At 40.0% G+C, this 25,941-nt stretch overlaps 2 protein-coding genes across 3 annotated transcripts; one reads left to right on the top strand and one right to left on the bottom strand.

Annotated features, from left to right (window-relative positions):
- Window positions 1-1,277: 1,277 nt before the first annotated feature.
- LOC115581198 (hemicentin-2) lies at window positions 1,278-15,703 on the bottom strand. 2 transcript variants are annotated; one of them, XM_030416106.1, is made up of 19 exons: window positions 15,597-15,703; window positions 11,880-12,036; window positions 11,637-11,788; window positions 10,921-11,074; window positions 9,277-9,469; window positions 8,965-9,059; window positions 8,431-8,617; window positions 8,149-8,246; window positions 7,764-7,917; window positions 7,532-7,650; window positions 6,810-6,977; window positions 6,554-6,667; window positions 6,082-6,134; window positions 5,677-5,791; window positions 3,718-4,957; window positions 3,477-3,631; window positions 3,117-3,210; window positions 2,803-3,004; window positions 1,278-2,652 (listed from the first exon to the last, which is right to left on the bottom strand). In XM_030416106.1, the coding sequence occupies exons 2-19, from the start codon at window positions 12,022-12,024 to the stop codon at window positions 2,161-2,163; spliced, it is 3,930 nt and encodes a 1,309-aa protein (XP_030271966.1). In that variant the 5' UTR covers window positions 12,025-12,036; window positions 15,597-15,703; the 3' UTR covers window positions 1,278-2,160. The 2 variants fall into 2 exon arrangements, with proteins under 2 accessions (XP_030271966.1, XP_030271967.1); XM_030416107.1 differs by having other exon boundaries at window positions 3,117-3,186.
- A 3,885-nt stretch (window positions 15,704-19,588) lies between these two features.
- Window positions 19,589-25,910, top strand: pmpca (peptidase, mitochondrial processing subunit alpha). Its single transcript, XM_030417412.1, has 13 exons — window positions 19,589-19,685; window positions 21,526-21,728; window positions 21,827-21,906; window positions 21,993-22,075; window positions 22,183-22,277; window positions 22,372-22,472; window positions 23,062-23,325; window positions 23,582-23,674; window positions 23,764-23,882; window positions 23,975-24,065; window positions 24,196-24,258; window positions 24,346-24,490; window positions 24,618-25,910. The coding sequence occupies exons 1-13, from the start codon at window positions 19,639-19,641 to the stop codon at window positions 24,785-24,787; spliced, it is 1,554 nt and encodes a 517-aa protein (XP_030273272.1). The 5' UTR covers window positions 19,589-19,638; the 3' UTR covers window positions 24,788-25,910.
- Window positions 25,911-25,941: the final 31 nt, after the last annotated feature.

The following is a 25,941-nucleotide window of genomic DNA, read 5'->3' as shown; positions in this document are numbered from 1 at the left end:
GTTACATCATGTTAAGTTTTTATCATCGTCATATGCAGGTCTTATATTATGTTGTTATATTAGGATGAGTTGTTTTTATTGTTTGAAGTGGGGGGAAAAACCTACAACCAAAGCAGCTTTAAGCGGCTACATGTGGTGTGTCATTCTCTCACTCTAACTTGCTGGTGGGATGCAGTGCAGAGGGGGGTGGTGCCTTTCTGTGAGTGTGAGAAAAGTTTTCTGTGGTTTCTGTGCTGATGTCCTAAGTTATTCTAAGACAGATTGTGTTACTTCTGTCCTCCAAGTGTGAAGATAGTTGTTGCAGCTTTAGAGTTGTCTGTAGCGTGCACTGGGTAGAGCATGACACCAAAACCTCTGTGTCAAGGGGGCGCATTCCCTTCAGATAAAACCATTCACGTTACTCTGGTGCTTAAGGCAGTCAGTCCAGTGAAGGATGCAAAAATAACTTTAGACATCTCAGAAATTTCTACTTTTTGTGAAGTTACCTCAACCTTAAACTGGCCTGGATTCATTCCCCTTTATCTGCTTCACTTAAGGGTTCCGCGACACTGCCGTGGCTTAGTAGGGAACTTAAATGGAGCAAAGCTATCATCAATGTTATCAGTAACACCATTTCCCCCCCGCCCCAATATGACAAGTCAGAATGTCTGCTGTGAAAATCAAACCTACCAAAAGAGAAACTATTGACTCTACATACACTCTATATTGAATCAGTTTCCAAATGATGCAGTAATTGCCTTTTAAATTGGACAGGCTGGAAGAATTGAGAAAAAATTGTCATCATCCTCCATTGTCACAGAACAAGGCCAGTGAATTTAATGTTCTGTGCACTTACATTATCCCAAATGCTCAAACCCAGAGATATCCACAAGTTCATTCAAGGTAATGCTGCGTTTCATTTGGTCACCTGTGTCTGTGAGGAAGTCAGGAGGATTTTTAACTCCAATGCTACTTATGTATTTTGTTTTGATTGAGGGACCTCTAGTGGCAGAAATAACATACACACTTCATTCCTGCATTCATTCACAACTCTGAGTAAATTCTGCTGATTAAGCTTCTTTACTTTTCTGATAATAAAGTATTTTTTTCTGTTGTTGTTTTTCTAGTTGTAGCTAAAGCATCTTCCACCAGTGGTACTCAAATCATTTAGTACCTTGACTTTCAAATAGGATGTTGAATCTAAGGTACTTGTAATTGTCAACAAATGCTCAACAGAGATGTTCCCAAACAAAATACTGTGAAAGTTTTAAATAAGTAGTCCATGAGAAACAGCAGCATGTGAGTACCATGTGAACAGATTGTACTTTTAATAAAGTTCAGTAACATTTTTGACATGAAGTATAAAGTTCACAAGCAAGTCTGAGATGCTTAAACAAAAATACCACAAAGGACTTTGGTTTTAATGTCTAAATGTTTATTGATACAGCTCCTCTCGCTTTCCTTTGGTTTTCGAAAAAGGTGTTAACAGTCAAGTAGCTTGAAATCAGAATTATCAGGTCACTGCAATACAGTGTGTACAGTCACAAAAACAAAAAAACACACTGTATTTTGTTATAAAGTAAAGTATCCTTGGCTGTTTTACTAAAGAGATCAATGCTGTACAAGACATTTGAGTCAAACTGTACTTAAACACAACATGAATCAGGCTGAACATGTGATTCCTAAATAAGTAGTAATAAAAATAAAACAACATGTGAAAATCTTCTCTCTCGCACTTTCAGTCAGAAGAAAATTTAAATGCAAAAAGTAAATATAGTAGAAAGCAAGACTTGTATACAGAAATATCATGATCTACAGTTGACCTGTAACATGTAATAAACACAGGGAGTAAAACAAAGTGCTCTGCTAAAGCTATAGCATATACATTTACAAAAAGATGTACAGTAGATGTTAAAACAGGAAATGTTAGCCTCATAGTTTGACCTGAATCATAAGCGAAATAGTTCAACGTTTTTGTGACTATTCCTCTTAGAGTTAGATGAAATGATCAATACTCTTGTGTGTTCAGTATGGAGCAGGAGCCAGGAGACAGTTAGCCTAGCTTAGCATGAAGACTGAAAGCAGGTGGAACAAGCAAGCCTGGCTCTGTTCAATGTCCAAAAATATGCTTAACAGCACCTCCGCAGCTCAGCAATTAAGACTTGATGCCTTAATCTGAAGCTACTTACTTTGAGGATATCTGGCAGCTGATTGGTCGTTATCCTGACTGTTAACTAATGGAGGAGTGAACAGAGGAGTAGCTGCTGAAGTGGAATTAGAGACAGAGTTGATATGTGTACTGGTGCAGACCGCCATCGAAGCAGTGGCTGCAGGGTAAAAATGGACGTCCACTGCAACTGTAGTGAGGCCCAAGGAAACGTGGTGAGAAAGGAGGAGGGGAGGGTTCCCATGTGAGATGCTGAGGCTGTGGTGGATGGGTGCTGCACATGCCTCGGCACTCTGCAGGGTTAATGAGGAGCGCAGGCCCTCCCCAGGCCTGGACGGTGGAGAGGGGGAAGGAGAGCGGGAGGGTAAGGACGATGGAGGAGGCAAAGCATCCTGGCATGGACTGCGGTTGTCTCCTCTGTTACTGGTCCAGTCCTCAGTGCACTGCAGCTGGATGCTGGGCTGGGACAAGCTGCGGCCCTTCTCCTCCTCCAGGCAGGGATCAATCTGAAAGAGTGAAGAATGTACTCCTTGAAGAGAACTTAGTGACAATTTATCTGATTTGATAAAGTAAAAGATAACAAGCCTAATAAGTTATATAAGTTTTCCAGATACATTTTCACCATGTCATTTTCATGTATTTATGTGTTGTCAAACCTTTGTGTCAAGAATTGGCTCAGGATAGGTCTCAACAGTGACTGAGTGGTTGTCCAGAGCAGGTTGTGTGTCATCATGAAGATCCTCAAATTTTGGCTCCATCTGAACAGTGACCAGGCTCGGCCCCGGAGGTCGGGCTCGGGTTTCTGATGTGTTGGGGCTCTGCTCAATCACAGCCACACAGTCGTCGTCTTCAAAAGCTCTGCGCAAGAAACACAACACTCTGGTTTCATGTGTCTTTCACACAGATGCTTACAGACCATTGCAAGGCTTTTTCTAACTCATTGTTTTAATATGTATAATAGTGTATTTACCTGTTTTCGTATGTTCGTCCCGCAGCTCGACGTTCAGCGTGTCGTAAGGGGACCCCTAGATTCCTCTGAGCTGTTAAGGACATGTAAATTGGCTCTAAAGGAATAGTTTGACATTTTAGTAAACACGCTTTATTTGCCTTCTGGTGAAGACAAGATTGACACCACTCTCAAATTTCTATTAAATATGAAGCTAGCATGAGCAGCTGGTTAGCATAACTTAGCACACAGACTAAAAAAAACAAGGGGGAAGTTTGGAAATAAGAATTACACAAACAGTTATAATTTGTGATCCTAACCCACTTAATATGCAAAATTTGACATAGGTAAATGTGACATTTGATTCATCTGTGGATCTCTGACCTGCTCGGCTTGTTGGTGCAGGTTCATTCTTCTGGACCACTGAATAGAAGGTAACAGTGATGAAGATAAAGGCCAGAGATACACCCACTCCCACCACAATGGGGATGTCATGTTTCTCCAGCACGGGCAGCCATGATGGAGACTGCTGTGTTACTCTGGAGTGTAAAGGACAAACTCAAGTGAGTTCTCACTGCTTCGAAGCACAATATCCATCACTCCACGATCTTTTTGTCTTACCTACCTTGGATCATTGCTGGTCATAGGTGACTGGGATGTATTCCGCTTCAGCCACTCTGTAAGCTCTGTGTCATTGGGGGTTTTAACTGACTGAACTGTATCCCCTTGCTGGCTGTTATTTAGTTGAACCTGATCAGACATGTTGACCTGATGGACAAAGCGAATCTCTGGAGCCGATGTTGAAGGTTCGGAAGTCTGATCGGGAGGATGGAGAGTTGGGATTGAAGGCTCTCTGTGTTGGAGTGGAAAAGCTTCTGACTGTGGTGGAGGAGATTGTGCGTGGAGCAGTGGATGTTGTGTCGGAGATGGCCGAGGTTGGTTTTGAGGGAGTGTAGATATGGTTGAGGTTAGTTGAGACAGTGTGGGCAAAGGTTGGCTGAGGAACTGTTGAGGCTTTGTGACTGAATAAGGTGGTTGTGTGGAAGCCAGATAGGGCTGTGTTGTCAGCAGCTCAAGATGGAACTTTGGGAAAAGCCTTTGAGTGAATGACTGTTGATGAACAGATGGAGATATCTGTGAGAGGGTTGGTGAATCTGTTCTCTGTTGTAGAGGTCGACCAAGGTCCTCCAGTTTGGTTTGAGAAATCTGGGTTAAAGTTGGCTGATGGTAGGATTGGTAAAACTCATTTTTTGACACTAGCTGATGAGGTTGAGTTGTGTCTTCTTGTGAAGCAGTAGACAAAGTGGATGAGCCAGAGTTGTTCATCTCAGGACTTTGAGTTGTAGTCAGCGAATACGAATCCAATGTGAGAGAGCTAAAGGGCCTACCCATTGGAGGGTTTGACGTTGGTTGAGGCACGGACGTCTCAGTGACAAACTCTGTGATTTGACTGGCTAGAGTCACAGCATGAATCTTAGAACCCTTTGAATCAGGCTTTATCAACAATACATCACTTCCTTGATGCTCAAATTGTGTGTGTGATGATGTTAATGTAAAATAAGACGGACTCTTAGTGATTACATACTGAACAGTTGTATCCAACACTTTGCTAGTGACAGGCAATGTCTGGCTGTGAGCATGGAGATGAAGTGACTGGAAGTTCGGATGTGGAGGAGGTGGTAACATCGGAGGCTGCATCTGAGTGACTAACGGCCGGGTTGGCTTGGTTGTTGGCTGATTCAGGTGATGCTGTAGAAGGCGGCCATGGGACCCTTGTGGCATTTTTAGTTCAGCTACTGCTCCCCTTGGAAATGTGGAAGATGTGGTAGTGCTGCTTGTTGTACCGTCACAGTGTGATAAGGAGCCTGGAAATAGTGACAGAAAGTTAATGCCTTGTTCACTGAGATTATGCTCGTAGTATCACCAGGGTCTCTACACATGAACACGAGCATTGAGAACATTGTTTGTGTACACAGAGTTTACTAAAAAGAAAGTTTTTGAACAACTCACCTTAGCAGTAGCTTGTTATGCTAGCCACCGTCATGGTAGCTGAGAAATATCGCTCTCCGAATGCGACGTAACCTGGAGGACAGTTAAGGTGGACCACTACTGTCTTCCAGCAACAACTATCCACGCGATATCTCACATCACTTTTACAGCTTTTGATTTTAAGTGTTGTTTCTTATATGAGGCTCCTTTTTCAACTTCAAGGTCAATATAGTTGTTCGCTAACGACAAAACAATGAATTATCCGTGCATTTACATGAAACTAAGCTTTAGGAGCAGTCCGCCTTAACTGTCCTCCATGTTACGTTGCATTCGGAGATCCACACTTCTCACTGGCAGGACGGCGGCGAGCGGAGGAAACATCTGCTAATGTGAGTTGTCCAAAAACTCTCTTTTTAGTAAACGCTGTGTACATAAACAATGTTTTCAATGCTTGTGTTCATGTGTAGAGACCCTGGTGATACTACTTCATTATAACCTGAATAATTATATGACTTTATGCTGCTGTTGCCCAGTTATACCTATTATTATTTACAATAAAATATAATGGCTGTAGGTATAAAAAGAGAGTACACACATGTGGCTTCGTTGTGCTGTGTCTTCACACGCGGATGATGTGTTGTCTTCGGAAGTTGTTCAACCACAGACTCATCGGTTTGGTAAGCTGGTATTTTTTTGCTAGTGTTGCTACTCTAGAAGATGGGAAAAGAAAGGCTCTTAGTTTCAGGACAGGCAGTACACTTGACACAACCAGAAGCCACAAAACAAGTACAAAGCAGGTGATAGGCCACAAATACCAGAGCAGTGATGGAAAGTCACTGCATATTAAGTTGCAAAGAGCACGCACAATCAAAAGTTATTCACAGCCGCTGGACAGAAACCACTACATAAAAACCATAAACAGAGTCAACACGCTGATTCGAAAGCAAAACAGTGCCGCCAAACAAGCCACAGCAGAGATTTTCACAGCGTTGTTACTCACAGCAGACAAAACCAGTCTTGTCTGTCTGCCTCTATCAGCTGGATGGTGTTCAGCTTAGGACAAAGTACAGCATGAGAGACAGTCAGCAGGAAAAGAAACTTGTGCATTTTTGGGTCAAGGAAGCCTCTTGTCTTACAAGGTATTTACTGTGTGTGTGTGTGAGTGTGTGTGTGTGTGTGTGTGTGTGTGTGTGTGTGTGTGTGTGTGTGTGTGAGTGAGTGAGTGAGTGAGTGACTGTAGTTCACTATGGATCAATAATGACTGCACATGCATGAGAATGCTATTTGTAAAATTTAAAAGTCATTTTAAATGTTAAATTGATATATAATTGTAGCACTACACAAACACACACTCACACAAAAACACACTCTGAATACATTATAATAGTAAGACGATATATGAGCATTTGCATTGTATTTGTCACACTACCATCAAAGAGGAAATATCATTAGATGAGGTGATGGTGACGTACCTGTGACAGTGAGGATGGTACGTCTCTGATGTCGTCCTGCTCGGTTCTCAGCAGTACAGTAATATTCTCCTGCATCATAATACTGCACGCTGGAGATATGCAGAGCTCCATCCTCTATACAGGCCACAAGATAACAAGTCATAAATCACAGAGGGCTGAAACGCATTCACATCTGGTCAACTTCCAATAAGAACTTGGTGAAAAACTTGATCATAATTAAATGCAAAAAACAGCTCCAATCTCACTTTGGACTCACCATCAATGTGTTTGCCCTCATTGAAGCTGATGGGAGACTGTGTCTCTGCTCTGCCTTTGGTCCAGTTGTAAGTAATGGGCAGAATCCCTACAGCCTTGCAAGGGAGAACTGCTGAAGCCCCGATCCTGCAGCTCACCTGACCTGCAGAAGTCACTATGATGGGACTCACTGGGAGAAGGAAAGAGGAAAGTTGAGTCATATTCTGCATCTTGGCACCCTGATGTGTCATGATCACCTACATCAAATTACACAATGTGTATCGTTTGTGTGTAGAATATAACACACATAATCCTGCACCCAGAGTTAATTTCTTTCACTACTTCTAACACTACAATGCACTAAATTTGAATACATATTCACCTACTTTCTTTTTGCATGCTATTGTACAGTCAATCCATTCAACATTGTTTACTCTACCATTCTTAAACGTATTTGTTCAGTCTTCGTTATATGTCTGTTTCTGTGTAAGTATACTATTTTTACACATTATGATTCTGAAATTTTACCAATTAAGAATATAATACACTTTTGTGATATGATTGTTTAAAGTGGAGAAATGTGTTGTACTGGACTTTTTCTCAACAAGTTGAATCTTCCCACAAATGATATTTTGCAAACTTTATTCCACAAAAAGTAAATTTTCTTCAGCTGGACTCAACTGCTGATTTGAGAAGGAGTTAGTTCATGACATCACAATGAAGTTAAGTGTTAAAAGAAATTACCAGCAACTCTCAGCATTGCTGTGTTGTGGCTGTGGCCCAGTGTGTTAGATGCCTCACACACATACACTCCCTCATCGTAGCTCCTGGCTGACTGGATGTCGAGCGTTGCGTTTCTCAGTCTGAGTGAGAAAGATACAAGTGGTCATGTACTATGAGATATTTGTCATAGTACTTCATTTCATTTACAGGACTAAAATCTTTAGTCTTTTTCTATTAAACCACAACAACTTACCCTAAAGCAATTTTGCCCCCTGTCTGCTTGGAGTGGCCTCTCTTCACCCAGCTGATGGAGGGTAGAGGGTGACCGGACACTTGACATTCCAGCACCACCCGAGCACCCACGGGCACCGTCAACACTTGAGGCCACAGTTTCACTGATGGAGGGGCTGCCAGGAAAAGGAAAGAATTAACATATGCAAGGGGTGGGAAAAAATATTGATATGGCATATACTGTATCATCTCATGATTGGAAATGATTATCAAATCACTGAGGCCAAGTCTCAATATTTCGTAATATATCATATCGTAAGTTACTCTTTGATTCTCACCCAATTCGAACAGCTTGAACAGATGAAGCCACAGTGCCACAGTTTGTCATATCTAATGTAATGTTGTACCTTGCACGGTTAGGGCTGCTCTTCGAGAAGTGAGAAATCTTTGAAGGTGGATGTTGGAGGCCCTGCAGAAGTAGCTCCCACTGTCAAACTCCTGGACACTGCAGAGAATAATGTCAGGACACACAAGATTGAAGACGACTTGAAGAGGTTTTATATAGTTTTTTTTGGGGTTTTTTGTGGGTGGTTAGCCCCATTTGTTACAATTAAGATGGACATAATGTACCAAAGTCCATATCCTGAAGAAACCACTGTGTAAATGAACTTTTTAAACACAACACACACCTGGTGAAGAAGAGGTCTCCACTGGGCAGCACAGTTGAGTGGGCTGTGGGAGTGAGCAGGTGGTTGTTTTTGAACCAGGACACCTGAGCAGCTGGTTTGCTGTATGGAGGCCTGCAGGTGACTGTGACATTTTCTCCTCTCCTCACCGTCAGGTTAGTGGGCTGCTGGACGAAGCGCCAGTCCATCTCTAGAGACACGCAATGTCACTTAAATGTACATGTGTCGTTCCTGTGTATGTGCTTTTCACAGTTTCTCCGCTGAACTAAAAGTCCTGAGCAGGTATATTTCGTCTCCTATTTTGACAGTAAAGGTCTCCAGATCTTTTTCATGTATTTAAATGACTGTCTAGGATTTAGTTTATGTGTTTCCATATTATTATGCAGGACTGTGAGCCTGAAAATAAAGCTGTTCACGCTGTGTAAAGTCCCAATTTACCTCAGTTGCTTAGAAGAAGGCTACAATGGTGTTTTGCTGTGAAACCCCAGAAATATTTTGCGGACTACGATCAAGTTTGAACATGTTTGGCATACAGACCAGCTGGAAGAAGGAAGGCTGACTCAGACTTGATTGACTCATTATGGTTGGATGCTTCACAGTGATATGAGCCCTCATCCTCCTTGGTCACCTTTCTGAAAACACAGCCAGAAATAAAACTTTAAATTAAGTATAAAACCACTTTGAAAGCATCAAAACTTCAGACTTTGTGGATCGCTACCTGATAAAACTGTGTACAAACATATAACATAAAAGCAAAATCAGCAGGATTTTCTATTTTATGGTGCATAGTGCTTTACAATTCGGCAGAAATAAAAAGAACAATAGGAATTAATATTTCTGTTGTTGGACCTGAATGTGAGCAGCTGTCCATTGTTGTGGAGGCTGAACGAGGCCGAGCAGTTCGCCAGGAGGCAGCCGTCTTTGAACCAGTGCACCATGGGAACAGGGAAGCCACCGACATCGCAGTGCATGGAGACCTCTGTTCCCATGGCAGCAGTGATGTTGTCAGGACCCTGGATGATCTGCAGCCTCCTCGGGACCCCTGCAAGGTAGAGATATTACCCACCAGGGCAAAGGTCAAACTTTATGCACTACTGGATAAATCTGGACAGTCTTAACCTACTTTAAAATTGGTCACACTCTACATTTATATCCAGGCTTTTTATATTTAAAATTTTTATTATGTCTTTTAAGTATTTTTAGTATTGTTTGTTGCTTTGCATCTACAGACTACAGCAAATTCCTCCTATGTGCAACAAAAGCATTTCAGATCTTGATTCTGATCCACAAAAGCAGAATCAAAATGTTTAAATTTTCAATGGATCATTTCTCTCAGGATCAGACTGACCTGAGAGTTTCAACATGGCTGCTGCTTGGTTCAAGGGCGTGCGACATCGGATTTGTTTGGACTGCAATGATACCGTTAATAAATTATTTCATAAATGCTTTACAAATTCCGCGAGCATTGTCCACCGGAGCCACCACAGTCACATGCGCAGCAGAGCCAATCACTGCACACTGTAGCCACGTGCGCACCAGAGCCAATCACTGCAGGGCTCAAACCCACGACATACCTGCAGCGGTGCTAGCTGGACCGGGATTTTGGCCGGCGGTTCGGTCATGTTCTGTTCTGTGCATCTAAATTGACTGTTGTGGATTAATGAGACTAAACGAGTCCAGACCGAGTCTGTTTGGGTCTGAGGAGATCCGGAGACGCGCGGACAACAAAGTGGAATCGGAATCTGTGGATGTTCGTGTGTAGCTAGCCGCTAGCCACCCACACGGCCCACCTCCCGAGTCGACGGACAGGACGCACCGGCACGTCCAAAACAGGACTTAGGGCAAATAATATCCGCCACACTTTTTCGCGAACATTGCCGTCACGTTTGCTTTGTGTCTGGTGCAGGAAGAAACGGTAAAAATGGGCTTTTGTCAAGAAAGTGTCCAAGCAGCAAGTTTGGTTGTTGAGGAACGGGGAAGTTGTGGGAGGGACGGAGGCAGATGAATGACAGGCAACGATGGTAGGTGTAGAGACAGCGATAGAGACAGCGATATTGAGAGTTGAGAGATTTGTGACAGATTGAGAGATTTGTGACATCTAACTTTTTCTACTCGGATTTTATGTTTTTTTTGTGATTTTAGGTCCATTGTGTTAATACAGTATGTCACAATAAAAAAATAACTGTACAGTCACACATGTGAGTTTGTGCTGAAAATAATGACACCAAGTAAATAGTTTTTAAGGTGAAATATAATGGCAAAATCAAAAATAGTAAAAAACTGCCAATTATACCCTGGAATATCAGATTTCACAACAAACCTAAATATCCCTGATGTCCCACCTTTAAACACAGCCTCATTTGGCCATCCATGAAAAAGCTACTTAACCTCCCACTTTTCTATAGGAATTCATATTTCCTATGGGCACTGCACTAGTAAGACATAAAGTGACAATTTGCCAGTATGAATTGAAGAATAAAAACTCCAACTCACCCTGCACAGTTAATTTAGCTGGCTTGCTCCTCTTGCTGATGTTCAGTAAAGCATTGTGTGTGACACAAATGTACATCCCATCATCCTCTAATGTTACGTTGAAGAGATGCAGAGTGCCTGAGGTTTTCTTCTGGTTACCACCTCCATACTCACCCTGAACAGGAAAACATTACATGGAAAATTACCTATAAAATTAAATTTTACCTTGATTGAAACAACCAACGTCATAGTTGCTCTTACAGTATAGATTAAATACACTTTGCTATATTCTAGAGCTTCACATGACTCGCATACAGCGGCATTCAAAGCACAACACCACTCGATAGACCTCTGATGTTCACATCTATGGGAATCTGACTGACTGCAGAGAGGCCATAATGACGGTTTATCATACAAAGCCGGTGTCCCAACAAATGATGGTAGTCTCACTAGTCAGGCACTCATAAGTTGTAAGGATATTTCAGTTGCCCACGGTGGTTTCTGAGTCAAAATTCAATGACATGACTAAAATAGGAATTTCTGTCTGTGAGCCTGTAAATTATTACAAAAGTGGTATGGAGAGCACTGAACCTGACAATTTTAGTCTGTGCTTTACAACCAATACTGCTGCAGTGTCAGTCATCTTCCTTATTAGCCCTTCTTACATTTTTTCCAACAAGGAGGTGTCGTTTGAAGCCCTTCCAATAGGCTGTCACATGGTTCACTCTTAAGCTCACCTGAATCTGTCGACCCCTTTTGACCAGTGTCCCATCTTTGAGCCAGGTGATGCTGGCAGGAGGCGAACTTTCCCCTGACACACACTGGAAGAAAACTCCCTCCCCTTGTCTGACTGTCTGGTCCTGGGGACCGAAGAAAACATCCTCCAAACCTGCAACACACAGTGTAAATAAGAAATGCACGTTAGAAACAGTCACTATATTTACTCAAGTGATGTATTTAAGTACAAACAATGGACTCACCCAGTTGGGATGAGACTGCCAAGTTGGACAGGATGAGTATGCAGAGCTGGGAAGTCATCTGTGGGAGCATCCAGGTGGAGACAGAGATGTGCATCCTATTGCAGAGCTCCCTGGGATGAATGAGGAAACCACCACACAACTTCATCCATGATGTCAGCTGGGAAAGTGTGCATGGATTAAAAAAAAAAGTTTGAAATGTAACACAACAATGTGCAATCTGCAAAGAATCCACATTTTTGCAACAATAAAACAAATAATGACATGGAAATTTGAACATATGGGAAAAGAGGGAACATCCTCTTCTCTGGAGTCTCTTATTGGGCTTTATTTTAAGTGATGGAAGTGTGCAGGATGATGGGAAGAATGTGGAAGTGTTTCAGAGATATTCCTCTGTGACTAAAACATCATAATTTCAACAAACAGAACAGAACCTGTCATTTGAATAGATTCACTTTTGATCAGTTTCTAGCAAATGTATTCAGCAGATGAATTTAACCTCCCTCTCTCCCTCTCTTGCTCTTAACGCCCTCCCCTCCCCTCTCCCTTTACTTCATTCCTATTTTGGTTGTGAGTCTGTGGCACCGCAGCAAGCTTAGCTTTGTCCTATTTAGTCCCTTGAATGGGCCCAGCCACTTTATAGAGCTTGCGCTGTGGCCCTCCACTCAATGAAAGTGACATGAAAAGAGGCTGCGGAGCTTTGTACTATGAAGATCAGTTATTGGTCCTCTGCAAGGAAAGCTTACCCGTCTGATCACATAGGCTTTCATGATCCTCAATATGGCCTTGTAATGGCTGATCCTTTATTGAGCGTGACACAAATTTTGCTCATACATTGCTGCATTTGCACGAGGAAATATCAGGGGATGTTGAAGGGAAACATGCCAAAGACACAGTTTTGATCTCAAGAGGCTCATTTATGATTAAAGGGTTAAAACTGAATTTGTAATGATGAAGGCTAAAGGGCTCGGTGGGCTTTGCAAAAATGTGAATGCTGCACAGAGAGAAGCACAGTAAAGATAAAATGTATCGTGTGAGCATGATTTTAGATGGGACCAAACAGACATTATGAAGCTGATTATTGTGCGTACCCATCCGTTTTAGCCTTATTCACATACTAGGAGTTGGAGATATTGACGCAACAGTTGCTGGTGCTAAATTTCCAGTCTAGTGCACTTAAAATAGTCTTTGCATCAAGCTTCTCGATTGTGCAGATTTAATCATTTTCCCAATATATGTTTTTGACTTTAAGGTGGATAACACAAGCAATTTAAAGATGACATCTTGAGATTTTTGGACATTATTGGGAATTATTCACAGCTTTATTACTGCAGAAGAACAAGTTGACAGGTTTTTTAAATGTTTTTTTTTTTACTTTTGTGTAAAAAACACAAAACTTAATATTATGTCTGCTGCTATTTTTTCAAGGTTATGCTATTATGTTTTCTCCTGGTTATAAATATCTGCAAAATCAGGATTAATGGAAACATACTTGCTGTGCTGAAACAAGTTTAGGGTTGGTGAAATAAAACAAAACCGTTGTCTTCTCCTGGATTTGAATGCTTGAATACATTTAGATGTTACAATTTTCAACTTTTTGGAAATTATCAATGAGAAACATCTATGAGTAAACATTATTTTTTGTACTGAGACGGCATCTCTTAAATTGTATTAGCAGTGGATAATATTACTAGGAACCATACCTGAAAATACCCTGATATCATCAATATTGAGGTTTATCGACAAAAATATCATATTTTTTTCTTTATATTTGTCACCTGTTCATATTTATGGTGGTTTTAGAGGACAAAAAAAGATTTTAAAAAGAAAAAAAAGACAACCAAAGACATTAGTAGCCACAATAAGTAATCACTGTTGAACTATGCATCAATGAAATGCTTGATTGGTCCAGCCAGGCTTGTGGCTAGTTATACTCACATAATGGTAAGAGCCTGTGGGTGTGTATTTGTGTGACTCATGAGGCTCCTAACAGATCATTTACACTGTTTAGCATGTCATTATGATGTCTAAGCCCACATACTGACTTGTGGGCATCTTCTTTCAGATTGTCATTGGCATAATATCCATTATTTCTATTTACTTAACTTCTCTCAATAAATAAAACCACAGGTGGAGATGCTGAATTTGTATCAGCGCTGCATCCATTACACTGTGTTATACTGTCCATGTGACAGTCTTAAAGCTAGTATTGTTACATTTATCTTTGCTTCAACAAGGCAGAAATCACTACAAGAGGCAAGAGGTCAGTAATCTGGAGTCATGATTTATAACCTGAACCACATTCTCTGCAGCGATGATGCTTGGAGAAATTATTTTTGGGTTTGGATAAAGTTTATGAAAATAAGCTGAAATTAGAATTTAACAGACATTTACAGGAAATTAATACAGATGTGTTTTTCTGTCAAGAGCAGAGTGAGTATGCCTGTAAAATACAGGAAACCACCTTTTTCAGTAAAGCTGCTGTGAAAGTTCTCTTATAAGAATCACCACTTTAACACAATTTTTCTTTTTAATGGTTTTAGGTGTCAATTTCGTAGTTATCAGTGTAATTGTCAGTATAATGTGAAGATAAAACAGTATGGTGTATATGCAGGTCATGCTTCATCTGACAAGGTTAAAATTCTTGAAAAACAAATCTCCATATATAATTTCTTCTTTCGACGCAGTAGTGACGTAGTACACAGTTTGTTGAAGGTTTTTCTTTTCGTATTCTCTTACTGAAAGAAATGTTATTTATATTTAATTTCACTGTTGCATTTAAATTTGGCCTTACTTTACTTCTTTCCTGGCAGTGGTGGAAAGTTAGTATGTACATTTACTCATTAACTTCAGTATAATTTGAGGTACTTCACTTTTTTTGTGCTTCTCTGTACTTCTACGACACTACAGTTCAGGGGGAAATGCCGTATTTTTTTACTCACTGCAATTAGATAATTCCCGTGACTGTTTACTACACAAACTATAATCAACAAATCAATGATGATTATGATTGATTAGTTATTATGGATTCATGACTTTATTTATCACATTTTATTGATCACAAGCTACCAGTTTATATAGTACAAAAAAGACCCTCACATTTACCAGCTGCAACATTAAAGTAATGCACATATTAATGCATTACTAATTACAATTCAAATTTAAAAAGCATTATTCAGGACTAACTTCATGTATCTACTTTTACTTTTAAGTAGTTCAGCGAACAATATTTGTTCTCTTTTTAGAGCACCGCCACTGTTATTTGGTCATTTTAAACATTATTTGTATTTACTAATAGTACACAGGCTTGAATATGAATAAGTCTTCTATCACATCTACATCTCTTCTAGTAACAATAACCAGTAATAACTGGCCAAAGGATACACATACATTGTAAATAATCTCTCTCATTATCATCACTACCATTAAATTTAGCACTGTAAACTGCTTGCATACGACGTAAATGGAAATTTATTGCTGGTTTCTATTACACGCATGTTATGCAACAATAATGTAAGGTGCACTCAGCAGCTAGATCAGAACTGCATTTGCATATGAACAAAAACAGCACACCACATTGAATGATGAGTGGATTTTAAAGGTACAAGCAGCAAAAAAAATGCACATCAGACTACTAGAAAATATGGACGGTATTTTCTCAAGTTGATGATGTGACTCATCTTTAACCATTCAAAGAACATTCCGAGTAAAGATACTCACGTTGCACGTGATTGTTTCTGTGTCGGCTGGCGTTGGCAGTCAGCCCATTCGTCCTCTGTGGTCTGTGCTCAACCTCTGTTCTCCTGATGCATCTGTCCAGCCTCCAGCTGGGAGAGAACAACACGCAGCCGCACGCTAGACCACCCCAACACACACACACACACACACACACACACACACACACACACACACACACACACACACACACACACACACACACACTGTGCAGTCTCATTCAAAGCCAACAGCTGTAATGAAGCACAACACAAAACCCTTAATTGTGTCCTCTTCAGCAAACAGATGCAAAAATGATAACCCGCTACAATCTCCTCACAAAACAATAAATCAAAATGTGAAGCCAAGTGTCCGCTGATTGTAGTGAGTGAAGAAGTATATTATAAAATGTCAAGACATTCAAAGGCTTCATATCACTTGTTTATCTGTCCAGATACAAGTGTTTGTATACAGAACTATACCGTATTTTACATGTTGTTGATGGACATTCACACTTTCTCTATCAATACAGATCATGTGTCAGCACACAGCGATCTGTACCGTAACAGAGGTGTCAAGTTAATGTTTATGTGCTTGTTAAATGTAGGTTAATGGGGGATAATAATGACTGCTGCAACCACAATCAATCAATCCATGTAGAGCATTAGAGGACAGGCATTTAGGATTGTGGCCCTTTAGCACAGCTGTAAAGATTTCACTATAAAAGCTGTTTAGGTCATTAAATGTAAAATAAATACAATGATCTCAATAACAATTGCATGGATTGCCATGACATTTAGCACACACATTCACCCTTTTCTCCCTCAGGATGAATTTAAATCACTCTGCAGACCCTCCTATTGATGTTGTACCCTCATCAGGTCAAACTTTTAATTCACAATACTTTGTCATGGGAAAACTTGCAAAACTAATACCAACCCCATCTGCCTTAGTTGTTCTTTGTATGTATTTTGTGCTAATCAATTACTGCTGTGCTAACATACTAAACTAAGACAGTGAACATGATAACATTATACCTTCAACATTGGTATTTCAGCATCGACCCTGAGCGCACATTAGCATGCAGAAGTTAGCATTAGCTCAAAGCTCCACAGCCTCACAGTGCTGCTAGCAGACCTTTTTTTTAATATAAAAAGAGTTTAAGAGCACACAAAAACAGAGCCGTACATGCTGTGGCTTCTGTCTCACCTTTTTTCAAATGCATGGCTGCAGCCAGCAAACTGCAGTCTTACCACATGTCTACTGGGGCCAGATGAAGTCCTTGCAAATGTAAATTGACCATCCATTCAGCATAATCAAATGGAAATTAAAGTACAAATGCACCGATTTATAATCTATGCAGGAAGGGTCATTTTAATTAAGCAGACAAAGACTGATTTAGCAGACGAAATGTAACATTGTTGGATTCAGGACAACATCAAACACATAAATCCACCAAAGGAGGTGAGTAGACCTAGTTCTCCCAAATGATCTGAGAGAGAATACAGTTTAATGTAGGTATTAAAAGGTAAATACCCTCTGACTTTTCTCTGTGTTGAGAAAATGTGATGACATACTGAGATATTGATCATTAAATTAACATTTTACATTGCATTAAAACAGTATTTAGTTATTTTATTTCCAGTCATTCACCTTTCATATTTCTATTTAGCATTTATTCATTGAGAAACATTGTTATTTGTCACCATGATTAATCTTCTCTCAGATTCAAGGACATTAAAAACGCTGGCAATACAGTACACAGAAATTAACACAAACACATAAATACAATGTGATTACCCAAAAAGATTTATTGGCTACCACTGAGGACACAGATTTTATGCCATCTGTAATGTTTCTAAGAATTTAGGGGATCACGTGACATCATAAGGGCTTTATAGACATGCTGGGTTTTTGAGCCTGATTCTAAACTAATATTGTTTGTGAAAATAAACTTTCAAATATAACAATTATTTTAAAACAATGTCATGTTTCAGAAGTCGAAAAGTAACACAACCTTCTGTGTCTGGTCTCGGAGACCACAGCTGTAGATAATTGGTAAATACAGTGATAATGTCCTAACTCTATATCTGTGATTGGTTGTTGGTACATTAACAATCCTCCCAAATCCTAAACGAATAAATTAGAAAATATAAAACAATATTTAAATAAAAAAATGTCAGTTCACAAGTGCTTGTAGTAATACAGCAGCAAAGCCAAAAAGTTTAAATCTAAGCCTTTTGACCATAATGTAGAGGAGAACTGTAAAGAAGATATTTGAAAAGTACTCAGGTAAATCCTGGGTGTGGTCCTGCTTTGGAATAATTTAAAAAAGAACAATACATTTACAAACACCCGAGCTAAACACACGAAAGCTGCAGGAGAACCATGGAGATGAAAGGTGAGAGGAGGAGGAGGAAGCCTGGAGTGATGAAGATGGGCCGGGCTGCTCCGTGGAGATCGGTCAAACAGAGGGCCTGCTCCAACATCTGGTGAGTCTCAGCACTGACACCTGAAAAAGAATAAGACGAAGACTGATGTACCAAAACATCTGTTTCATAATGTCAGACTTCGCTAGACCTTACCGTGTTGAGACCATTCCTTCCAGGCATGCAGAAACTCAGTGTCATGTTCCTCACCAGAAGCTGTTAAATGCGGGGAAGAAAATGTCTATGCAGCACCTCCATTCAAAAAGCGTCATCATTTTTAATCCAATGAGGAAATAACTCTTACCTTTGGCGTGCTCTGTCAGCAGATGTTTCAAATCTCTGAGAGCTCTGGTGAGGTTCTCCAGTCGGTGCTGCAGGTGGAGGTTCTCCTCTTTCAGAGTGTGGATGGTGTCCTGGAGCTCGTAGGCTGAGCTGCAGTGTGGATGCAGAAAAGTCCACCACAGAAGTGTGGTGACTTTCAAGATGGAGAACATGTTAGAGGTAAATGGAGATGACTGGACGTCACCGAGTATATCAGACCCGTTGCTGGTCACAGTCCTGTTAAATCCTTCTGCAGCTCCAGAATGTGTCAGACTGAAGTGGAATTGGTATGTTAATCATGAACTGGCCTATTACTTAGTAAAAAATTGATCTTGTGATGGGTAGTAAATGCTTTTGGCTTGCTGAACACTCTAAAGGATCAATTGTTCTGTTTTGGATCCCAGAGCCCAAATTAGAGAGACACAGATAGAGTTGTTTTGGTGTTAATAAGTCTTCTTCCTTCAACCAGCAGCTTTCAGTGAGCACACTATTTGCTCCTGTAGGCTTATAGATAAAATGTAAATGACACAAAGCATGATGGAGACAAAGAGGACAAAAAGAACATGCATACCTTTGGCTGGTGCACCGGAGAAGGATGTGGTGAGTTAAGAATAATTACATATAAGAAAACAATAGAAAAGATAAGTTGCTACTTTATTGTTGCTCATCTTCTAGACTTGCTTTTTGCATAGAAGTAGTCTGTATGACTCGGTGAACGTTTGGCATAGATGTTGAGATATCTGCATTAAAAATCTGCAATGGTGCTGCCTTGAACTATCACTGGGAAGATTTAACTTCATGGGCCGAGTTAACTTTTGCAGAAAATCCTTATATATGTTATATACACAACATATATTGTCATTCTTCTTGTATTTCTTCACCAACACTACAGAATGCACCTTTAAGATATTGTGTAATTTTAAGACAAAAGAAAGACTTTAGTATTATTTTTTTGTCTTATTCTAATACATTTTTTTAAATCTCTTTCTACTTTGTACCAACACTTGTGTGTGACAATTATGTGACTTAATAGAAATAGTTGAATTTTATTTCATTACTTTGCTAAGATAATGTTAAAAAAGAGACAACAGGCAGAGGAGTCGGGTCTAATTAAATTTGGAGTGGTCTTCTAAATAAATAAATAAATAAAATAAAATAAGATATTAGTAAAACAACACAAAAACTAACAAAATAAATAAATAATTTATTCAGGCACGATGAAGGCGTGTCTGCGCCGGAAGTGCTTCAGGAAGCTTTCATCATCATCCGGGTCGTTTTCTGGTCACAGAAGATCCAAGATGGCGACTCACATGTCGAGGTGTAGAACCTGGAGTCGTGTTCAAAGGTACTGCACGTTTAAAAACAAATGCTCTGGAATTGTCGCTGGACTTGATTTAAATAAGACTACGGGTGCACTCTGTATCTTTAACGCCACGTATCTGCCTGACATGAACAGCGTCACAACTTTTCTGCGTCCTCATCAGCAAAGATTAGCTCACTCGGTTAGCATGATGCTAACTGTTAGCTGTCAAACAAGCTGTGGTCTTGCTGTCCGGATGGCTTAGCTAAGGTTGCATCATGAGTAAACAGAGTATATTGTACAAAGGCAGCAGTCGTTTGGACGTGGATGAGAGCATGTTAGAGGTTGGCTGTTGAGATTAAACAGTTATACATATTTTTTAGTAGCTTCTTGTAATTTATTGGATTTTTTTTTCAGTTTGTTAGACTTTGGCTGATACGCAAAGCTGTTTGTTTGTAGTTTAAGTGTCAAGGTTGCTCTCTATGCTATGTGTTAAAGGAACAGTGACTTTACCTGGTCAGCAGATAAAATGCCTGAGTGTCTGAAGCTCATCATCCTGTTCTGGGCTTGATTGTGCAGTGTATACGTAAACACACTCAGGTTCATTATTTAACCTTGATGAAACTAATTCAGACTTTGTACAAAGGCTCTGAACTCAATCCTACCTCCATGCAGGTTGTAATGTTTAGTTTTTGTTCCATTTTTAGTTTTAGAAAAGCGTTTTATTCAATATTTGGTTTCAGCAGCAGTACACTAATGAGTCATATTTTGTTACCCCATGATTTATCAGTAGTGCAGGCAAAAACATTGAAAAATCCTTCAGTTAAACACATTTACTGTAAAACAGTGCCGTAACTGCAGATTCCAAAATGACCATACACTTGAATCAGTGCTTAAAAAGTTATCACAGCCTTGTCACAGGTAGAATTTTATGCTTCATCAGGAGAGTGCATTAGTTTTTCATGTGCCTTAATCTTTAAAACTGGCCACTGGGTCTAACTGCTGCACTCTGTCCTCCTTGACGCCACATGTTTTAACTGCAATGCATACCATGTTGTTTTTGAGTAGACATTTTAATCAGAAAAGTCATCATTGGTTGATTTCCATATTTAAACAAAGTAAATAATCAATCTGTCTTCGTTTTCATGACTGAATAAGCTCGATTTACAAGCTGACCTTAAAAGACAACACAATTTCATACTGTTTTGCGGACCCTGCCACCTTTCTAGCTGCAAACAGTGTTCTGGGGACCTTATTTTCTTCCGAGGACTGTTTATTTATTTAGTAATGGAAATAATACATATTTATGAGTCTGTATTATAACCATATCAATATTGTAAATCTTACCTTTCTGGATTTCTTTTCTAAAACTACATAGTGCACCTTTAATGATGCATAATAATATAGTAGGTACACAAGTATGAGGAGAACCATAATTAAATGAGTAGAAAAACTAACTTTGGAAGATTTTGGAGCAATGTGTTAGACAGTGCTCTTTCCCACCATCATCTAAACACTAAATTAGATTGTTCTTAGATATCAATGGTGTTACATCCCACAGAGTTCAGTGACTTCGATTTAATGCTGTTTGTGTTGGTTTTTCCTTAATTTTTCACCCATTGGTAATTAGACTTAATACCACCAGGACCACCTAAAATAAAACTCAGAAAGGCTCCTTTTTTTATTTTAACAACGAGGTTTACTTCTTTCTTTAGAATATTCAACTTCCAATTCCTCTTTAATCCTCTTTTACCTCAGCTTAACAATTTTGGGCGGGAAACCCCAGTATATTTGTTACACAAGTTAAATATCATAATACAGTTTTTTCAGTTGGCATTGTGTTGTTGCAAAGAAGTTAGATAACATTGCTTTGTTGTTCCCTAAGGTATGGCATCGCAGCTTACAGGAAGTACAGCAGTGGCAGTGGATATCCGAATATCTCCCTGTCTTCACCGCTGCCTGGGATCCCCAAGCCAGTGTTTGCATCTGTGGATGGTCATGAAAAATATGAGACTAGGATCACTACACTAGAAAATGGTCTCAAAGTGGCCTCCCAGAACAAGTTTGGTCAATTCTGCACAGTTGGAGGTGAGTTGCAGCAGTGAAATGGACTTGATAATATCCACTTGTCTTCAGGATCTGACTGGAGTAGATAAAATGTATTTTTCTTTCTTTCTTATTTGTAGTTTTAGTAAATTCTGGTTCTAGGCATGAAGCAAAGTACCCGAGTGGAATAGCACACTTTGTAGAGAAACTTTCCTTTTCTGTAAGTACCTCAAAGTTAAGACCACATGATGAAATGTCAACGGAGTTGAGGTGTGTGAGGTAATGTTTTGTCCTTTCTATATTTAGTCCACAGCTCAGTACGGGAGTAGGGATGAAATTCTCCTCACGTTGGAAAAACATGGGGGGATATGTGACTGCCAAACCTCCAGGTATGTAGTCTGATTCACAATGCACGTGTGGGCCTTTCTTCTTCACTCTGGAGAGTGTGTGAGTACAGCTGTTGCATGTGTGATGCATCTTTCATTTTGCTGTGCAGAGATACCACCATGTATGCAGTGTCTGCAGAAGTGAAGGGTCTTGACACAGTGGTCAGTCTTCTCTCTGATGCTGTTCTGCAGCCTCGCCTGCTGGGTAAGTCTTTTTATTTTTTATATTAAATGACAAATTCATGGCAGCTACGCCAAATTTCTGTCTGAATGTCTGATCTGTGTTTGTTCACATGCAGATGAAGAGATTGAGATGACCAAAATGGCGGTGCGATTTGAGTTAGAAGATTTAAACATGAGGCCGGACCCTGAACCGTTACTGACTGAGATGATCCATGCTGTGAGTCCCATCATTTGTTAGACCCTTGAAGAGCTGCTGTAGATGATCAGCTCTTTGATGAAATTTTTTTTTTGAGATGTTTAATGTTTTTTTTTTGTTTGTTTGTTTGTTTGTTTTTTTAAATACAAAATGTATTTATTTATTTATTTATTTAACTATCATTATTATGTTTCAGCTCTATTTGAACTATTCAGTCCCCTTAACCACATCATAGTCATTTTGTGTTTCCTTGTGATGGCCGAAAAGGATGTGAAAGTCACATTTCAGCAAACCTTTTTGATTATTGGTTATTATTATTTTTATTTGTTTTATTGAAAGTCATAAAGTAATTGATTTCCTAATTCTTTTTCAGGTGAATTGTTTTTAAATTTTGAAGAAATCGACTGTTTAAAGATTTTTCAAAAGTTTGATGAGTACATGATGTATCTCTAAAGTTAATGAGTAATTGTGGTAAATAATTGAGATTTCAGTATTGACCTAAATAATTGTGTTCAGATTTTTTTGCCCTACAATCAAGCCTAAAAGACAAAAAATACTAGATGTTGAAAAGCTAATTTTGCTTTATTATTGAACTGTACTTTGTTTCCAGGCTGCATATCGAGGCAACACAGTCGGACTGCCACGCTTCTGTCCTGGAGACAATGTGGACAAGATTGACAAGGGGGTGCTTCACAGCTACCTGCGTAACTACTACTGTCCTGAGCGCATGGTTCTGGCTGGAGTCGGCATCGAGCACGAGCAGCTGGTTGAATGTGCCAGGAAGTACCTGCTGAATGTGAAGCCAGTGTGGGGAACGAGTTCAGTTGCCAATGTCGACCTCTCTGTCGCACAGTACACCGGTGGCATCGTCAAGGTGATTTACTTGTTATATTGTTTACAAGTCATCTTTTCATCTTGATGTCTCTTCAAGTGGCATTAATCTGGCGGATTGTCCAGTTGTTAAATTGTGGAAAGGTTTAGATGACCACAAAAAATATTTTTTGAAGAAATGTCCTCTCGATCTTTGACAAAAAGGAAACAGCTCCTGTCTGAGGAATGTTTTCAGATGTGAGACAGCATTTTGATTATCCTTGAATGTAGGATTATAACATGTTCTTTTAATCTGGTAGATGGAGAAGGACATGTCAGATGTGAGCCTTGGTCCCACCCCGATCCCAGAACTCACCCATATCATGATCGGCTTGGAGAGCTGCTCCTTCCTGGTGGGTGTTTGCAGTGACTAACGTTCATGGAGTGTCTCCAAACTGGTGCCTTTATAGTTGTAAAAAACGCTTGATTTCCCTTTTTACAGGAGGATGACTTCATTCCATTTGCAGTGCTTAACATGATGATGGGGGGAGGTGGCTCGTTCTCTGCAGGAGGACCTGGGAAAGGCATGTTCACCCGCCTGTACCTGAATGTGCTCAACAGGTGAACAGTATTGTTTCAGGAGTGTTCCGAATATAACCTCAGTAAAAAGGTTGTTTTACTAATTATCTTATGTCTTTCTTTGTATGTTGTAGACATCATTGGATGTACAATGCCACCTCCTACCACCACAGCTATGAGGACAGTGGTCTTCTGTGTATCCACGCCAGTGCAGACCCCAGACAGGTTGGTACAGACTCAGGAGAGCAGGGTTTACATGTCATACTTGTGTTCTGATTTAAAAATTTGCACCTGGCTTTTCTTTTGTGAAATGCTCGTCATTGTTGAAATTCTCACTATGTACATTCATCTTAAGGTGCGGGAAATGGTGGAGATCATAACCAGAGAGTTCATTCAGATGGCTGGCAATGCAGGGGAGGTAATGGTCATTTTTCACTATGAGGGCAATTCAACACAACTTTAGCAATGATGACAGCACTCACACTATTTTTTTTCCTTTGTCTAGATGGAGCTGGAGAGGGCAAAGACCCAGCTCAAGTCCATGTTGATGATGAACCTAGAGTCGCGGCCTGTTATTTTTGAAGATGTTGGTCGCCAGGTTCTCTCCACCGGAAAGAGGAAGCTGCCACATGAACTGTGTGATCTAATAAGTGAGTATTGAACAACGCGTTGCAGGGATTCATCCTAACTTGTGGGAAAACGGCCTTGAACATTTCATAAAATACTGTAGGTAGAAAAGGTCTTCTTTCACTCAACGTATTTATTTATATTTTCCAGGCAACGTGACAGCCAGTGACATTAAAAGAGTAACCACCAAGATGCTGCGCAGTAAGCCTGCAGTAGCAGCTCTGGGGGACCTAGCAGAGCTGCCCTCGTACGAACACATCCAGGCCGCCCTGTCCAGCAAGGACGGACGTCTGCCCCGCATGTATCGCCTCTTCCGGTAGACCCCCACAACCATCGAGCCAGTTGTCGCTGGCAAACATCACTGTAAATAAACTGGACTGGAAGAATACACTAGTGTTCCCTCCCACCACAGAACTCGACACAGCTCACCCTGGGAGGGGACTAATGCCCAGGCTCTCACCTGAACCCGTGAGAGTGGGGATTTTAAAGAAAAAAAAGTCACCTTTTACTCTACAGTTACAGTAGTCTACATACAGTTGGAGTATCTGTATTTATTGTTTGTGGGCCTGAAGCCATATTTTCATTATTTACTGGGATGGTTTGGAGGAGTTTGGTTTTATAGGGACTGTTCTCCCTCAAAGCCCCCCAAAAAGTGTTAATTTCCTCTGAAACTCCATCCTGTTCTGTTTAATATTATGAATGAATGACATTTAAAATCATCTCCAAAGGACATCAGCATAGAGGTGAGAGAAGAGGAGGGCTAACATCCCCAACAGTTAGTTAATTCGTATTGAACTATTATTTGTCTCTCAGCTGTCCAAAATTCACAGAGCTCCAGCTCAGGCTTTCTCCATTTCCATAGTAAATGGATCAAAACACACTGGAAATCATACTATTTATACAACAGCACTTCATAATCTCCCTTCATAGGCACAGGAGACACTAAGACATCATCGGAAATAATGGCACAAGTGTAGCCAATAAGTCCTGAAGACTGACATCATGGTTTCTGTCCTCATTGTGTCTCAGATGTTCTGTACAGTGAAAACTGTTCCTTTTGTGTATTTTTGTGATTGTGTTGATGTCCTTTTTAAGGAGCTAAATGAAAGGAATGCTTTGACTTTGGAAATATCTTAATTTGCTTACTGTCAAGGTCTTGAATGAACGTGGCGTTGATCTTCTCATCACTCGGCCTAAAAGCAAATAATCGTTGCCAAGACATTGCACTGTTCCTTTTAAGAGATAATTCTCCTGTGTGTTCAAGTGAATTTTAAGGCCAGATAAAAATAATTCAACAAAAAATGTGATTCAACATCCAAATACACCCATGCGTGTATTTCACTAGAACTTCAGAGGCTTCTGACTGCAGTTAATATGTTGAACTCTGTGCACCAACTGTTAAATAAATGTATTTACTTCCAAAAATAAAATGATATATTTTAAGGCTCTTGCATTGCGGTGTAATGGACAAAAG

This window comes from Sparus aurata, chromosome 5 (genome assembly GCF_900880675.1).
Source record: "Sparus aurata chromosome 5, fSpaAur1.1, whole genome shotgun sequence".
Lineage (NCBI taxonomy): Eukaryota > Metazoa > Chordata > Actinopteri > Spariformes > Sparidae > Sparus > Sparus aurata.
The sequence above is the reverse complement of the archived record's forward strand: the minus strand, read 5'-3'. Positions and strand labels throughout refer to the sequence as shown.

What these genes read in the sequence shown, in the direction of transcription:
- LOC115581198 (XM_030416106.1), bottom strand. Translation starts at nt 12,024, where the DNA reads ATGAAGTTGTGTGGTGGTTTCCTCATTCATCCCAGGGAGCTCTGCAAT. An exon ending in AGCTAAATTAACTGTGCAGG is followed by an intron (nt 9,470 to 10,920) that starts GTGAGTTGGAGT and finishes TCTACCTTGCAG; the next exon opens with GGGTCCCGAGGAGGCTGCAG. An exon ending in AGCCAATTCTTGACACAAAG is followed by an intron (nt 2,653 to 2,802) that starts GTTTGACAACAC and finishes TCACTCTTTCAG; the next exon opens with ATTGATCCCTGCCTGGAGGA.
- pmpca (XM_030417412.1), top strand. Translation starts at nt 19,639, where the DNA reads ATGGCGACTCACATGTCGAGGTGTAGAACCTGGAGTCGTGTTCAAAG. An exon ending in TGACTGAGATGATCCATGCT is followed by an intron (nt 22,473 to 23,061) that starts GTGAGTCCCATC and finishes CTTTGTTTCCAG; the next exon opens with GCTGCATATCGAGGCAACAC. An exon ending in TGGAGAGCTGCTCCTTCCTG is followed by an intron (nt 23,675 to 23,763) that starts GTGGGTGTTTGC and finishes CCCTTTTTACAG; the next exon opens with GAGGATGACTTCATTCCATT.